Consider the following 18050-nt stretch of genomic DNA (forward strand, 5'->3'; position numbering starts at 1 on the left):
GATTAGCACGGCTAGTGAGTGCTCTCTTAATGATGCACTCTGGGTAATGGAATGTGGGGCACCCCTTTTTGTGCCGCAGCTTCTAGTAATTTCCATCAAAACCTTTGTTTTTTTTGTTGTTGTTGTTACATATCCCGAACACACGTCTGCAGGCCTATATTGTCAACATCTTCACACCCCTAGTGTGCGCGTGGTGTCTTGTTGATGGTCAGTGTGTTAAAATCTGTCTGTAAAATACAACACTCTTTAACTCATATGTCTGACCCTGTGAGGTTAAGTATCCACTAGCCTGCTTATCCCCATAACACCAGCAGTAAACTAGGGAAAGTATATCCTGTCACCGGGAACAATCCCTCCACACTCCGTCTACTGCTTTTCCAGAATAACAACTTCCCCCTAACCAGAGAGGAAATAGGCCTACACTTTCCAATTTCATCCGTCTCGTTTGTTGCCATTTTGAAATAATAATAATAATAATAATAATAATAATAATAATAATAACAACAACACCGCACGAGTCATTGAAATCTCATCTGATTTAGTGGGATTGGAGCGATTTAACCGCAGTACAGCCGGTCCGAGACTCCTAGTCAGGGTTTATAAATATGCCTCCCCTCTGGTGTGTATAGCTATAGACTGCAGACTGAATTGGAGCACAGAGGACCAGGTGGCGGTTTCACTGAGACAGGATTTATCTTAGCCCAGTAGCAGAAGCCCCTGCGCTGCGCCAGGGCCAGGGATTTAACAGCAGACAAAGGTGACGTTAAGGGATTTCAGACACCCATTTTTTTTATCTCTCTCTGACACCATAATCAAATTTGAGCTTTTGGGGCACGACCGGTTGAACAAGTACAGTGGAGATACAGCTGCACCGGCTGTAGAAGCACAGCCATGCATAATTAACATGCTTTTCTCTCTCTCTCTCCCGCTCTCTCTTCCTCTCCTATCTCCCAATATCCCCTCTTCATAATCCCTTTTTCTTACACTCTTTTCCTGCCCATTTTCTTCTCCCTCTCCCTTTCCTCCATTCTCTATCCTTTCTCCCTCTGTCTCCCTCCCTCTTTCTCTCTCTCGTTTCCACAGAAACCCTCCTGGATGACTTCATGTTGACACACCCCATCTTCCTGGCCTCAGACAGGTTCCAGCAGGTCCTACTCCAGCAGTATCCTTTACCTTCCCTTTCCTTCCTGGCCTAGCCTGACCTGGGAGCCCCAATGTGTAAACATACACACACCTACACACCCTTCCCAGACATCCCCAGGAAGAATTGGGATGCAGGAAGGCTCGGTCCGAGCACTCCCATCCGCTGTGCAAGGCGAGGGTGGCCCACTTCTGGTTTCCTGTCCGAGTGCTCGTTAGCGCCAAGATAATGTTGTTTTGTTCAACGCCGCTACTTCGCTAGGCTAATATAAACAATGGCACTGAACTAGCCTTGACACCGAATTTGGACATGGACAATGTTTTTTTTTTTTTTTTTTTGCTTTAGAAAAGGTTCTCTGTCTTTTTGGTGCAACATGTTAAGTAGCCTAGCATATGATGTCCGCTGTGTTAAAAGCAAGGGCTGTTTTTCATGGAACATGCACACAGTGTTCAAGTAAAAGCTCTTGCTTATTAGCCGATTTTAAAAAAAATATATATATAATATAATAATAAAATTACATTTTTATGAATATTTATATTTTCTACATTATCAAAGCTATATTAGGCTACTCAGTCAGGCCGGTGCTCAATTTGAGTAAGATTATCCAGTGCTGTTGCTCGTAACTTGGCAGGAGCGCTCGACCAAAGGTTTAAGAACCCAAAACTCCTTAGTAACAACAACGCCTCTGGCTCCCGTCTGCACCAAGCCAAGGAACGGTGTTTCTGTTTTGGCACCACCACAGGGGGTTCAGTAAAGTTGAGCAACATTCCCTGACGCAGAGCTGGGATTTGGGTCGCAGTAGTAGTGCATTCATTGGCAATGAGCCACACTGCTACTTAACGTCTGCCTCGTGGCTAACTCCCTTTCTCATATTATTACACTGCAGTTGACCAAGAGATAGGCAGAAGCCTCATATCATATCTAGAGTTAACATATTTATAGCAATGATATTATCCTGCCTACCTCTGGCTTTAGAATCATAATTTTCCTCCATTATGATAGCTTGCTTTTTTTTAGTGATGAGACAGTATGTATTCCACTAGATATTATGTGTGTCTGTGTGCATTTGTGAGCCTGTCGGTGCATGTCTGTGTGTAAGGGATAGTGGTCTACGTTTGTGCGTTTGTCAGAGTCTGGACGGACACTACACCCCCTTTTCTCCCAGAACCCCCGTTCAGTGTGTCTGACCTCCATTCCCTCACTGAAGACCCTGGCTGTGTGTGTTTTAGAGGCCTGAGCGGCCCTCCAGACGACAACGGGACTCTCGACGGAGACTGCAACACAAAGGCATTCTGGGAAAGACCGTCCGCATGCCTCGCTGCCCCTAATGCAGCTTGTCTGGGCCCTAGTGAGACACCCCAGTGGGTGGGTGGGGGGGGTGTTCTTACACATGATCAATGATCCAGCCTGTTCTCCATTGTACCTCTTAACCCTTTCCCCTCTCCTCCTCCCTCCCGCTGTCTTTCTTTCCCACCTATTCTTTTTCTCTTCTCCCTCTCTCCATCCACACCTCTCCCTCAATCTCGCTGGCCCTAATCAGATCTTCTGTTGTGGAAACACGTTTGGCTTCCTTCTGGAAATGAAAACAAATGCTACCTCCCATTCCATTAGGAACACTGAGAATTCCTCCCTTTACGTCTCTCTCCCTGAGTAACTAATCCCAGACCCTTCACACACACACACACACACACACACACACACTACACTTGTAGTGGCTGAGCGATCAAAGCCCAGAACCCCGGCTATGTTGAAGAGCTTTGGAGGGACTCCAAGCCACTGTGGAAGCTGGGGCCAAACTCTCACACCAGCAATGGAACTCAACCCAATAGAACAAAACCGAGAGAATGAGATACTGCAGTGCAATATAAACCCAGCAGCTGGCCTTAGGGTTAGGTTGCGGTTTCTGGAGCTGGGAGAAGCAGGTGAACAGGGGATCATAGCTATAGGATGACTAGATCTGGAATGTCATCCAAGGCATTGATAAATACTGTTCAGTGTGTGAGTTTGTAGGTCACAGGTCTGTGGTGGACTTGGATTGGGGTCTGAAATAGAGGAGGGTGTCAGGGATAGTCCCCTTCAGTGTAGCCGTGGAGTCCGGTGGGTAGTCCCTTCTTTATATTTAGGATAGGATGGCAGGTTTCCCCATGCGTGTCTGCATGCGTGCGCACGTATGACTCCTCTTTGGTGGCGAGTCCAACATAGACGCATGATGGTATACCTCAAGTCACCGGATGAAAAATATCCCAATATCACACAAATTCTGGTGCTGCACCGTGTAGAGCTCTTCAAACTCTTTACTGCTCTATTTGCTAAGATGCTCCCCTCTCTTCCTGCTGTGGCTGGGAGCTGGAGGGAAAAGGAGTGTGTGTGTGTGTGTGTGTGCGTGCAATGGATGGGTGTGTCTGAGCCTTCACCACACAGCTCTCTGCTCTCCTCTGGCTAAACTGTAATTACGAGTTGCTTGTTTGACTCTGAACACCGCACTGAAATACTGTGTTTTTCCATCTGCGTGTCTGGTGACCATGGTTCTACAGCTGTGTGTTTCAGTGAGTTTATTAGAGTTTCTACAGGGTGTTTTTGAGCGCCTGCATGTGCTTGTGTGAGTGGTAATTTAATGTGTGCCTTCTGTCAGTGTGGTGTGTGCGTGAAGGTACTCATAACCGACGTTGTGCAACTATGATAGAATTACAAAGTGTGTGTGTATCCTTTGCTAGTGTGGCATATACATCATTTTGGTATGGATAGTAAACAAGTACTAGAAAATAGCTTTCTCCAAATGATTCCATATCTTCCCCAACTTCAATATTAATCTCCTCATGACAGTGATCAGTAGATATTCTCTCGGTCTCTGTGGCGTTTTTCCCCCTTGACTCTGGGTTCAGATTCGGTGTGGAGGGGAAGGCAGGGGAGGGCTGGCCCAGCTGGGACGGAGCAGAGAGGAAGCAGGCTGTGCTGAGTGTTGCTTTCCGCTACCTGGACACATACAGAGAACTGCTGCAGGAAGAGGGCGAGAGGTCCAACAGCTTCCCCAAGGTACTGGTCCAGCACACATTCATGGAACACACACGCACGCACGCACGCGCGCACATGTACATAAGTGTGCGCACACACACACACACGTACATACGTGTGCGCACACACGCACGCACATGTACATACGTGTGCGCACACACACGCACACGCGCGCGCACATGTACATACGTGTGCGCACATACACGCGCGCGCGCGCACATGTACATACGTGTGCGCACATACACACACGCGCACATGTACATACGTGTGCGCACATACACACACACGCGCACATGTACATACGTGTGCGCACATACACACACGCGCACGCACGCACATACACGTGCGCACATACACACAGATACACCACGCACGCACGCACACACAAACAGACATCCAGCAGGACGATGGTGTGAGATCTAACAACTCGTCAGTGTTAAACACACACTTTACAAGCACACACACACACACCTGCTCTTCCATCCAAGCAGCCTGGCATCAAGGCCGTGTGCTGTGGCGTTCTCTCTGGGTGGGAGCTGTGTGTGGAGTGTTGATTCTGGCAGCAGCCTGTTAAGGGCCGCCCCGGTTGTCATGGTGACGGAAATGACTCAGCTGAACACACCTTGGGAAATGAGGCTTTTGGCCTCTTCGATCTTTCCTTCTATATTCACATTAAAAACACATCTGTCGGTTTCCTTCATGGCCTCTAACACTGCTCCGTTCTGTCGTCTACCTATCGCTCTGTAGTGTTCTGTCTCGCTTTCTTTTTCTCTCGCTCCTTTCTCTCAGAATACTGTAGATGCAGTCTGTCTAGCAGCACATCTTGTGACAAACTGCAACTGCCCACACAGTGCTGGTAGACACACAGACAGAGGCACAAAGTGCACTCGCTCTCTGAAAGTAATTTCTCTCCTCTGCCTCAGGAGCTATATCTGTGTGCAGTCCAACAACTCAGTCAGTTCCCTGAGCTCGTGGAAGACGTGCTGAAGCTTCAGCGCTGGACCGAGATCCTCCAATGCCCGTAAGTCACACATCCACCCCAGCCAGATACACACGCATTCACGCACGTATACACACACACACACACACACACCGAGCCCGCAGCCTCTTCTTTTAGCACTAGTCTGCTAGCGTTTCTGGTATTCTGGGGCTGTGAAAGACATTGCAGCGGGATGTTGCTGTGTCGCACCTCTTGGTTTAGTCAAAGCCTTTATTGCACAATCGCTGTTAATTAGTGTAATAGGTTGTTTTGAATGGCCTTGGTTTCTCCTATAGCCTCCTAGCTCACACTGGCTTTTCTTGCACTGCAACTATTGTGGTGCCTTCCCCTATAAATAGGGCTAGGAGTTTACCTTGACCTTGTAAGGAAGAACTCTGGCCCCTATTAATTACAATCTACTTGCTTACAGGCGACGGTACATACAGACCTTTTGGATCCATCCCACTGTAGCACACAAGCCACCACAGCCAAATACAAACTAGCTGGCTTTGAAAGGATGCATAGACTGACAGACCGTCTACTGTGTTTTCCTAAGCAGCTCCGAGGAGGACAAGGAGATTCGGAAGAAGCAGGTGCGTCCTCTTTTCCGCCACTTCCGCCGCATCGACGCCTGTCTGCAGCCCAGAGAGGCCTTCCGGGGATCAGACGAGAGTGAGTGAGACAGGATGTGATGCAAAACGCATCATACTGTGACACTTTCTGTATTTTGAAAGTTCTATATCTTGAAAATGTAATTTCTCACATGCAAAAAAAAATTGGGACCGTATCAACAGTGGACCAAAAAAATTAAGACAAAAATATTGTTTATTGAGTGGTATTTTCCTTTAAGGTCTCCAGATACAGGCCAACAGATATGAGGATATGGGACAGATGTTGTACACGCTAGAGCCATGTGGGTGAAGTTTTTAAAAGGGTGTGTGTGCGCACGCACAGTCTTTTGCAGGGTGTACACGCCGGACCACTCGTACGTGACGATCCGCAGCCGTCTGTCGTGCCGCGTGGGGGAGATCCTGGCGCTGGTCAGGGAGAAGCTGCAGTACAGCGAAGACCAGCCAACCCAACCTGGCAACCTGCTGCTGGTGGCTGTCACCTCCGCTGGGGGTAGGACCACACACACACACACACACTGGCCCACACACACAGATACTGTATACATTAAACCTACGATTACTTCTCGCCATGCCTACTGTTTGATTTGCGTTGTGCAGGGGAAAAACACTTCAACAACCAAAAGACCCAATCAGACAACGCAAGCTTTGACATGATTGTTTGAACAGCGACGCTTACGTCCACAAAGGAGGTTTAGATTTAAATCCACAAATGACTACCCACCTCTGCTTGGAGCTAAGCTGCCAAAAGTGATTTGACTCTATGGAGATGAAAACAGTTTGTTGATGTTCTGGCATGTCTCTGTGTGCTTTTTGTTATGTGTTCGCTGGAATCTCTACTAATCCGTTGCGTGTCTGCTGATGTGTGAGCTCATCTGTGTTGTTGTTGTTCTCAGAGAAGGCCGCTTTCCGGCCTAGCGACGAGGCCGTCTTCACCACCCTGGGAGTCAACACTCACCTGTTTGCCTGCGAGCCCTCCGAGCTGGAGAGCCTGGTGAGTCCTAGAGCACGAGTTATCACTTAACAATGGAGAGGAATGAAAAGCCCTGGCTGGTGGCCATTTTGGATAGCACTAAACATTGTTTACATTTGATTCATTTATAGTTCTCAAAGTTACCAATATAAAAAAATATGCCAAGAAGATGAAACAACAATGTTTTAGTCCAAAGCTTCTCTGGTAAGACGCCTCAATTTTGTTGTTTCTCTTTAGCTTCCCTTACCTGAGGAGATCCACTGGTCGCCCGGCGACAGTAAACTACATGACATGAGTGCTGAGGAGGTAGCCACTCAGCTGGTGGTGTTTGACTGGGAGCTCTTCAGCTGCGTGCATGAGGTCCGTGATTGGTGGAGCTGAGAGAACTGGGCAGAACCTCTGCTAAATAATTGCAACAAAAAGTTAGCAGCGACGAGAACTTTTTATGCCGTGTGTGTGTGGTCTACCTACATTTTCCATGCTCTAGACTTATTGTACGTTTCTACATTGTTATGTCCAGGTGGAGTTTGTGTGCTACGTGTTCCACGGCGAGCAGGCTCGCTGGCGCCCCCTCAACCTTGAGCTGGTACTGCAGCGATGCAGCGAGGTGCAGCATTGGGTCGCCACCGAGATCCTGCAGTGCCAGTCGCTGCCCAAGAGGGTGCAGCTCCTCCGCAAGTTCATCAAGATCGCAGCTCTGTGAGTTCCGGGTGTCTTGTCAGTCCTATTGAATTATGTGCCAATTTGATGATATATGTTTTAATAGTGTGTATGGCCACGACAATAGTTTAGATTAGTGCCAAGTAGTGTTATTTGGTCATTCCTAACAGTGTGTTTTATGGTGTTAGTTTATGGTGAAGTGTGTGTTATTGTCTAGTCATATCTAATGTGTGTGTGTGTGTATGTACTCCAGGTGTAAGCAGCAGCAGGACCTGCTGTCCTTCCTAGCTGTGGTCCTGGGGCTGGACAACCCTGCAGTCAGCCGCCTTCGCCTCACCTGGGAGGTAAAACACACACACACACACACACACACACCAGTGGAGGCTGCTGAGGGGAGGATGGCTCATAATAATGGCTGAAACGGAGTGAATGGAATGGCATCAACCACATGGCAACCATGTGTTTGATGTATTTGATACCATTCCACTGATTCTGCTCCTGCAATTACCACAAGCCCGTTCTCTCCAGTTACGGTGCCACCAACTTCCTGTGATACACACCACTCCATGCACACACAGTCAACATACACGTCAGCAAACACACTGGCGTAGGGATTTGTTTATAACTCTGGGGACTATTTGTCTGTGGTTTGTGGCAGGGCCTCCCTGGGAAGTTCAGGAAGCAGTTCCAGCAGTTTGAGAGCATTGCGGTGAGTGGCTGTTTGGGGTCTCCAAGGGGACAGTTAAGGGAGTCCTTATAATATGGGCTTACTGTGTATCAGGGTTGGGCTAAGTTCCATTTCAGTCAGTCAAGATGCATAAGAGGTCTTCTGACCTCAAAAAGTAAATTACCTCAATCTGTATGTGGCTATGGGTTCATTTATAAGGCACATTTAGTGAAGGGTGAGTGAGCGTGTTGTTGTTTTTCAGGATCCATCCAGGAACCACAAGTCCTACAGAGACCTGATGGGCAGCCTCCGACCCCCCCTCATCCCCTTCACACCACTGCTGCTCAAAGGTGACACACACACACACACACACCAGTGGAGGCTGCTAAGGGGAGGATGGCTCATAATAATGTATTTTAAAATGGAATGGCATCAACCACATGGAAACCGTGTTTAATGGATTTGATACCATTCCACCAATTCCGTTCCAGCCAGTACCACGAGCCCGTCCTCCCCAATTAAGGTGCCACCAACTTCCTGTGACACACACTATACACACATCAAGTAAATACACACAAACACTGTAGTTCTCTCTCCACTACCCAAATGCATATGCCCCCCATCCACACAGGCTGCCATTGGCTCAAACCACAGACTAAATAAGTGACGTCGGGCCGCTACTCAAGGCCTCTCTCTGGCCATGGACACGCATACAAAAACACAGCTGAGGAAACACTACACTGTGTTGGTGTGTGGTGCTGAAAACAGGGGCACAAACATCTACACCCCCCCCCCCCCCCCCCAAACACAGCGCACCCCCCCAGATGTTGTCCAGATGTGAGCTCATAATATCTCCGAGACACACAAACACACACACGATGCTGTGTAGTGTGATTAGAAGGCAGCCGTTGAGCCCCGCCTTGCTAATTAACACCCATAGTTAATCTCTCCCTCAACCCTAGCCTGGGTACCAGTCTCTTTTAGCTAACGTTCAACTCCTTGCTACTCCTTGTCATTTGGAATGGCAGTGGAATGTTAGCCGAAGAGAATGGTACTCAGGCTACCTCAACCCTGCACAAACACAAAGCTCAGCATGCTGTCTCCCTGCTGGGCAAAACAAGTATGCGACGATCATACTTGTTTCATGTTAGATGCAGCCGATACTGGAGTCTACATGTAAACGTACTTCTACATCCTCTTGAGGAATGAATAAAGACTGCGGTACATTCACAGTCGTACACTTACATACACAGACATACAAAGACATCCAGCATATTCACACACATACACTCATGAGCACATACTTGAGGCACACATCGGCATTGAGGCACTTCATAACCTACCGCTCCGACTTAACAAAAGTCCCTCATTATCGAAGAAAGGCACGTTTTCTCTCGCTTTCGTTTCCTTTCTCTCCCGCTCTCACACCCTCTTAACTCAACATGGGACCCTGTCTATAAACATAACCATGTGACATTCATCTCTCTACTTTGAGAACACACACCTCCTCCACAGGTGATCAGCTCCATAATGAGCTCTACCCCACCCTGACCTCCCTCCCCCTCCACCCTGACCTCCCTCCTCCTCCACCCTGACCTCCCTCCTCCTCCACCCTGACCTCCCTCCCCCTCCACCCTGACCTCCCTCCCCCTCCACCCTGACCTCCCTCCCCATCCACCCTGACCTCCCTCCCCATCCACCCTGACCTCCCTCCCCATCCACCCTGACCTCCCTCCCCCTCCACCCTGACCTCCCTCCTCCTCCACCCTGACCTCCCTCCTCCTCCACCCTGACCTCCCTCCCCCTCCACCCTGACCTCCCTCCCCCTCCACCCTGACCTCCCTCCCCATCCACCCTGACCTCCCTCCCCATCCACCCTGACCTCCCTCCCCCTCCACCCTGACCTCCCTCCCCCTCCACCCTGACCTCCCTCCCCCTCCACCCTGACCTCCCTCCTCCTCCACCCTGACCTCCCTCCTCCATTGCCACGTGCCCCGCTTTGTGTGTCAACTCTTTTCTCTCTCTCTCTCTCCATTCCTCACTCTTTCAAATCTAATCATTTCAAGGGAGTTCTCATATTTTTTTTTAGATCAACAAAGAATTGGATCTGTTCAGAAATTGGATCAACAAAATACCGCTGCCGTTATTCTACAGGCCAGCCTTATTCATCACTGTGATAATAGATTGGTTATAGACTACATACAATATATACTTACATTATTCTACACCATAACACTGTGTGTGCAACTTCCTTAATGTGTGGTATATTCCACTTAGTGTGTGCTTGTCTCGTTGTCGCTCCCTCTCGTTATCTCGCTCTCTTTGTCCATTTCTCCTCCCCCTTGGGTATGAAATCTCTTGTCAATGTCACTTAGACACCAAAAACGTGTGGAATGTTTTCCATTTGAAAGCTGTGTATACCAGGCTCTAATATAATGTACGTAGTCATTTAGCGCGTCTGCCAAATGACTAAAATGTTAATGCAAAATAGTAAGGCTTACAGTCAATAGTAAGCGACTTAGAGTCATGTGTGCGTACACTTTTTATGTTTGGGTGGTCCCGGGAATCGAACCCTCGACCAACTGAGCTACAAAGGACCATAAACTTAAACAGGACAAATGTTCAACACGATGTACATACTGTAAAAACCAACTCCTATGGGCTACCAGGTCGACTGCTTTCACAGCTAGATGCTTCCACTTTTTCATAATATGACCATAGAGAATGATAGAGGACTCATCTTTGTATCTGGCCCATTATGGCGTCTGTGAGCGCACGGGCAGCGCCATTGAGGCCGTCTCCATTTTGTTGTCGTCAATTTTCTTGTACTGTTTTCATGAGTTGGTAAACAAACTGAAAGGGTCCATACTCCCATCTGGAATGTGTTGTTTTAACAGGTATAAAACCAAGGTTGGCTTTTTATTGCCACCTGCAGTTATGGAATGTTTGCGCACAAGTATAATTAATTGGCTGATCCATCCTGATGACCTGGTGAGAATTATGGGTTCCTCCCTTAAAGGGATAGTTCACCCAAATAACACATTGGTTTCCTTTCCCTGTAAGCAAGGTACAGCAATCCATGAACTATCCCTCTAAACCATAGCAAGTCCCACCCAGTTGACTACAAAAAGGTGAAAGTCCCCAATGGCGCTGCCAATGCTAAAACAGGCTTTTGGGCACTAGAGTACTCCATCATTCTCTATGGATAGGACACATAACTGCTGGATAGCAGCTTAGCGTACTGCATAAGCATTGCTATTTGTATTGCTCAATGTTTCTCAATTGTGCAACATATAGGATTAAAAATAAAAAAATCTGCATCAGAAAATGTCCATAAAATGTCTGCAGCAATAGTGGAATGATTTGTGTTTCACAGTAACTTACCCACCAGTGTTGGGATTTTCTGTGATATTCATCTATTGATTTCTCCTGCAGGAGCTGCGTCTGTTGTCAAAACGGGAAAGGTTATTTTGGCTGTGTTTTATCTAGTGGAAACCAGGTCAAGTGGCCATGTAGAAATTGCTCTGTCATGTCCTGGTTAATAATATTCTACACTGTTCGCCCAATTTCAGTTTGAGAAAACAAGCGCTGAATACTGTAGGGAATCATTGTACTATCTAAATCGCTGTGAAAAATCTTTTCAATAATAAAAAACAGTTTTTACAGCTGTTTGAACCTGGTGGACCAAAACCAAAGTAAATGACTTTGGGGAGATTGGTTTTGAATGCAGCCTATTGCTGTTGCAATTCACCTAGCTTCCACATAGGGGAGACATTCTGCGGAATTCTAGGTGTACCACCTTTTAAATGTTTGTACAACCTCTCATCCGTCTCCGTGATATTTCACTCTGACCTGGGTGACAAGGTGAAGTATTTTCAAAATGTTATGGATGTTATGTTCTAGCAGGAGTGTATTATCGTGCGTAACCTAACAGCCCAGTTAGGGCTTCCTGGTACCCTGCTCGCTAGTTCCGAATGCTAGCCGTTAATCTCTGGTTAAATAACTGTTCAAGCAGGCGTGTGTGTGTGTGTTGAAGAGTAAGGTGCATCTGACTTCTCTGTGTGTGTGTGGGTGGTGGGGGAGTGCGGGATGAATATGCATACGCTTGCTGTGTGATAGAGAGTTGGTTAGCAAAGTGCATCTGCTCTGTGTGTGTGTGTTTAAATATGTGTGTCGGTTTGGAAGAGAAGGTGTGTGTGTTCGGGAAGAGAAGGTGTGCCTGCTGTCCAGTGTGCAGCTCATAAAGCTCCGCTCATAGCATCTTTAGTCCAGGGGTGAAAAAAGTCACATTAGCGTATCGCCTCACCTCCTCCCTCCCTCGCCCCCTCCTCCACACACCCTCCCTCCCCATGTCTAGCGCCATTAGCAGCATTCAGAACATTCCTCCTGACTCGATTAAACATGCCCCCCTCCCCTTCACCCGCAAATTCCAGTTCCTATTGAGGGATCACAGATGAACTCTTTGGCTCATCTCTCTCGGTCCTACCTCTCCTCCGTCTGTGGGCTAAAGCACCGGTAGACGGGGGCAGCCGCTGGGGCGAGTGTCGACAAGCCATTACTTAATTGTTCCCTGCCTTCACTGTGTTTACCTTTCTCTCTCTCTCCTCTTTTTTTTTTTTTTTTTTTATCTCTCAGATCTGACCTTCCTCCACGAGAGTTGCAAGTCGTTTCATGGGGAGCTTGTCAATTTTGAGAAGATGGTGAGTATACGTTCAGCCCCTGACAGAATAGCCAAAGAAATGCATGCATTTTCTATTTGGCACAATCAGCGTGATTCCCTGACTACTGTCTTACTACACGCGTCTCCTGTCTCTTCCAGCATAAAGTTGCGGAGATGGTGAGGAGCATCAGACGATACAGGAGCTCTCAACTGGGTAAACATTAATGGCCACACCTCCCTCCACAGGCACACCTGTCTGTTAAGAATAGTCTTGAAGGTGCCGAGCTCCACCCTGCCATCTGTTTAGAACAGCACAGCCCTCGGGGCCGTTCAATCACACAACCGCCATTCACTACCACCACACACACACACAGGCATTCTCGACACGATAATGATATTACTGTCTGACAAACCACCTTGCGTGCTAACCACGCCATTATGTCGAGGTAAACACTTTAACATGATCATTCATTACATAGCCTAGTGTGCATAAACACCCAATAACATTATCACCACACAGAGTACAGCTCAAAACACTGTGATATGGTTATCACACAACCTAGCATGTTAAATGTTCAATGTCATTATTATCACGTAGCATGACATGCTAAACACTCGATAATGTTGGTATCGCATAGTCTATCTAGCATTACTTAACATAACTCACAGACTGGTCCACTATTTTTAGAGCCAGCATCCCCAAGAGTCAGTGTAATTAATTTGTATCGTGCTAGTGCACTACTCAGAAACATTTAGCAATCTGTGCCTTACGCTCATTAGTTTGAGTAAAGCGCGGCACTGTTAGACACACTAAGATCATTGATGTGTCGCACAAATCCAGCTAACGCTGTTACACAATCGACACACACAAGAGATTGCTGGCATAATATAAGACCCTACGCAAAGACACTCAGTAACCCAGTAGAACATCGGCCATCTCCACCCTCTTATTTCTGTATGTTTATTGACATGGGGCATAAGAGGTTTCACAGCACATGAACAACTTGGCCTATCTACATACACGACAACATATAGAGGTTTATACTTGCTGAGTATTCTTCATTTGTACAAGCATATTATATGTAGAAAGATGCTAATCTAGATATTTCCAAAAAAAATCTGAATGTTCCTCATGATAACACTACTGACACAGTGCGCTGGCTAATGACAAACACCACCCAATGTTAAACACCACTAAAATAATTTACGGTACTGTACCTTATGTTATTTTTTACTGCTTATATTGATTAAAGCATTGTTGGGTTTGGAGCTTGCAAGACAGGCATTTCACTGTACTAGTGTACGTGACATTTAAAACTTGAAACATGAGACCAGAGCCTAAGCCAGGGCTGGGTTAATGTTGTTGTTGTATTTTTTAAACTTTAGATCTAGTTACAACTTCTGTCTATTGGAGGACACGTTCATTCACCTGGCTTCCAAGGTTTAAACTCCTTTGTGATGTAAAGAACACAAACGAGACTTGACGTAACTGTGGTGTGTAGGACCCTGAAGTTGAATAGCTTTGACCCGAAAGCAGCAAAATAGTGTTTCTTTTCACTCTGGGCTTCTCAAAATGGGGTTTATTATCACTGTGAAATATTCCATAGCCTTCATTCAGGATAGTCGGACCAGTTACAGGAAGTGCTGAAACCCTTTTTTAGGGCTGTATTATATTGCACACAGTGCTATAATGAATCTGGGCTTAGATGCGTAAATCCTAGAGGGTTTAGTTACAGCGGTACAGATTACGGATGGAGTATGGAGTGCTTCGTTGGGTGACCCAGGGGTCGCTCTTTTGAATTACCCCGTCATTTCTATCCCTCTCTTTCTCCCCATCTTTCTTTTTTCTCTCTCTCTCTCCCCCTCTGTCCGTCATCTGATTCCATTAAGCATAGGTTACTTCTGCTTAGCGAGCTTAGAGCACACAGGGAGATGTTTAACCGTGTGTTCTCCGACAGCTATAGGCTACATTCAGGCATACACCACGTACACAAACCCATTGAACCCCCCCAAAGGAAATGGCTTCAAAATGGCCCTTTGGGCTCTGGAGTTAATGACCATCTAATCCTATAGATTGCTGCTGCTGTTGTGATGGTGGCACAGAGGAGGATCATGGCGCATCCAAGGAGGATTTTCTGCGCCCAGAATGGGAAAGGACAATTTGTGGCCATTGTTAGCCTGCCTGACAAAAAGTGTTTTGCTGTTGGTTAGAACTGAATCAAACCAGTTTCTTAGCCTGCTGTGTTGTGTGGGCTCGCTGTGAGCAGATGCTGCTGCGATCCTCTTGTTAGGTCAAGTGGAAATAGTAGGGTTGTCTGCCGCCATCCGCTGGTGAGATTAGGACATTGCACGCCACAGCAGCTTCTCTGGGGGTTAAACACTACAATCTAGCGCAGGGATCATCAACTAGATTCAGCCTTGGGCCTCATTTTGTTTTATTGAGCAAGTGGTCGGGAGGATGGAATATAATTACAAATAATATGTAGACTGCAAATTGACCTGAAGAATCCCAAACACAAATGTTTGACTAAAATCTTACCTTGATTTGAATACAATCATGTGCCTCTGTTATGAGTGGGAATACTTGGGAAAGGGTTGCTTAATTTAAAATAACTTGGAGCTGATTTCCTAGTGTTTTTAGACTTGTTATGTGTGTGTGTGTGTGTGTGTGTGTGTGTGTGTGTGTGTGTGTGTGTGTCTAAAAACACCAGGAAATCAGCTCCAACCTATATATTTGTGCTAAGAAATTGGGGGTGTAAATAAAAACCACCTGCATGCCAAATTTCACCCAGGGGACCCTGATCTAGGGGGTGAATATGATTACTGCATAACTTGTTTTGTTGGGGGTAACTAATGAACTGACCTCTTTCTCTTTCGTAGCTCTGGATGCAGAGCCTTCCCCCTCTCACCTCCAGACCAAGGCCTACGTTCGCCAGCTGCAGGTCATCGACAATCAGAACCTGCTCTTTGAAATGTCCTGCAAGCTAGAGCCCAAAGACATGTGAGAGAAAGTGCGAATGAGTGGGAGAGGGACGAGAAAGGGGGAGATTGCCCCCATACCCACCTTTACCCCCTTTCTCCATTGCAACTCTGCCCTCAATGGTCTCAACCCTGATTGGCTGAATCAGCTAGCCATTTTTGTAACCTTGCTATGCTGGGTGTTTTCCTGGCTTCCTCCAGCCTCCTTCCTGGTCTGCTTGTCACGAGCCACTGCTGATTTCGTGTATAATACTCAGACTGCTGGAAACGGCTGAGAAAAATGACTGGAACTATTTTCTTTGAAGCCTTGTGCGTTTGACTTTGTGAGCATGTTGTGTGAGGAGGGCACAAGGTTTCAGGACTGACTCGACTAGCAGATTGGACAGCCATTTTGTACAGAAAATGAGGAGGAATGAATAGTAAACTTTTGTTTGATTTGTTTTTGTTTCCCCAACACCAAGTCATGCTTCTGCTTTCACGTCCAAGTGAAGCCTGTCCAGTTTGCACTGCCACCAAACCCCCTTCCCCAACAGGACCTTTCTGAACTTAACCAAACCAGGATGGTTAGCCCAAATGGGGAAAGGCCGGCTTTGTTTAACTAGACCTGATGAACTGAAGTCTTTGACATTTGACCCCCAGACAGACTGTGTTCCTGCTGTTGTCCCACCTTTTCTCTTTGAAGTACTCAGACGTGAGACAATCTAACCCCGTGACCTCTATCCTAACTCTTGACCCCTCCCCTCCAGCCAATATGGGCACTTACCACCGACAGCTCAGCGGCAGCCCTCAACGAGTCAGCGACAGTTGGATAATAGAAAATATACTCCTATGCTAGTTCATACTAGTACTTCTGGGCTAAAATAAACCCAGAGTTTATACCTCTGAACAAAAGCCTCCACCGTGTCACAAGAAGACGTGGTATTTCGGGTGATGGTGGAATGAAAAGTCTCTGAACCCCATGATGTGCTGCAGTCTTATTGGTTCCCCACGTCAAAGATCTCTCTCATTGGTTGAGTCAGTTGTTGATTGACAGCTCTTGATAATTCCACCCTTTTGGGGGGTTCAGACTGAGGCCGCAGGTTCACCATCACAAGACAAACCCTTCTTTATGTACAGATGATGGGAGGCCAACAAAATTTGTAACAACAAAGCACTTTTGCCTGACCTCAGGGCACATTTTCAGCATGAGAATTGTTTGTGATTGTATAAAATGTTCAGTATAGTTCAGTTCAATATCATTTTTATCGCAATTTAACAAAGCCATTGTCGCAGAACTCTCAACAAAAGAACCAAGGCCCGTTTTATTCTATAGGCATGGTACCATCATCATGGCCACTTGTACTGCACCATAGTTTCTAATATGCTGATTGATGAATTGTCTCATAGAAAGTATATGGAGTTGAACAACTGGACCCAGTGACGTTGACGCCACTTGTTTGCCTGCAACTCTCTCAGGATCCCTGGGTCGCGACCTTCGCGGAGGGCTGCCTGGCAATGCCTGTACGATAAAGCTGTAATGTAAATATTCTATGTGTAAATAGCTAAATAATATGGAGACTCTATTTTGTGTAAAATGCAAGGAGATTATTTAATTTGTTTTGTAAATCTGAGAACGGGTGTAAATGGAGACAGAAATGGAGTCTGCTACTGTAGTTGAGATGAATTATACAGCATATTTCTTCTGTTTTATGTTTTGTTTTTCTTAAGTGACTGGGAGGCCTGGGGGGGGGGGGGGATCTTGACTCGTGTAGGGTTTTGTTTTTGTACAGAAGTCAGTGTTTACAGTCATCTCTCCTGAAACTCAGATGTGTCATTAGACGTAGCCCAAGGTTATATCCAAGCAGTTGTATCAAATCAACCCTTAACCCCGAGGCAATGTGTAGGTCTGGGAGATTTGGATAGGTGGTAAGGTAGTAAGACCTCCCCTTTGCCCTGTGATGGGCTAGATGGAAGTATCACTATATTGCTTGCACCTCTCACTTGTTTAGGAGGTAGGGGCTAAGGGTTTGGGAGTCGATCTGCTCTTTTTTACCATGGGGAGGAGGCCCTTCACTCTGGTCTCGGATACTACGCACCTAAATAAAGCCTCTTCTGATGACACCTGTGTGCTGTTGGGTTATTCTGTCATTTTAACCTTGGCTACTGCCTCTTTTCTTAATGTTTACTTAACATACAGTATTGGCTCACAGAGCTGCCACACATAGAATGATTGAGCTGTTCTTGGACTTAATATGGACTTATCCCTATTTGGTAAAATACCATCTTCTATATCCTACCCCTACCTTGTCACAATACAACCGATTTGTCTGAAACGCATGAAGGAGAAAAGAAATTCCACAAATTAACTTTT

General features: G+C 46.6%; 1 protein-coding gene across 2 annotated transcripts in view; it reads left to right on the forward strand.

The window, feature by feature from the left end:
• Positions 1–17800, forward strand: part of LOC110538105 (rap guanine nucleotide exchange factor-like 1) — a 31449-nt gene extending 13649 nt beyond the window's left edge. Inside the window, exons 2-15 of one of the 2 annotated variants that reach the window (XM_021624698.3) lie at positions 1084–1162; positions 4024–4174; positions 5077–5174; positions 5689–5804; positions 6087–6254; positions 6658–6755; positions 6972–7094; positions 7255–7433; positions 7648–7738; positions 8053–8103; positions 8324–8411; positions 12697–12761; positions 12881–12935; positions 15602–17800. In XM_021624698.3, coding sequence (XP_021480373.1) covers positions 1084–1162; positions 4024–4174; positions 5077–5174; positions 5689–5804; positions 6087–6254; positions 6658–6755; positions 6972–7094; positions 7255–7433; positions 7648–7738; positions 8053–8103; positions 8324–8411; positions 12697–12761; positions 12881–12935; positions 15602–15726 — 1487 coding nt within the window. In that variant the 3' untranslated portion in view covers positions 15727–17800. The remainder of the gene's footprint in view (positions 1–1083; positions 1163–4023; positions 4175–5076; positions 5175–5688; positions 5805–6086; positions 6255–6657; positions 6756–6971; positions 7095–7254; positions 7434–7647; positions 7739–8052; positions 8104–8323; positions 8412–12696; positions 12762–12880; positions 12936–15601) is intronic. The other variant, XM_021624699.3, reaches the window with a different exon arrangement.
• Positions 17801–18050: the final 250 nt, after the last annotated feature.

This window comes from Oncorhynchus mykiss, chromosome 12 (genome assembly GCF_057628025.1).
Source record: "Oncorhynchus mykiss isolate SJ-2025 chromosome 12, ASM5762802v1, whole genome shotgun sequence".
NCBI classification, from domain to species: Eukaryota; Metazoa; Chordata; class Actinopteri; order Salmoniformes; family Salmonidae; genus Oncorhynchus; species Oncorhynchus mykiss.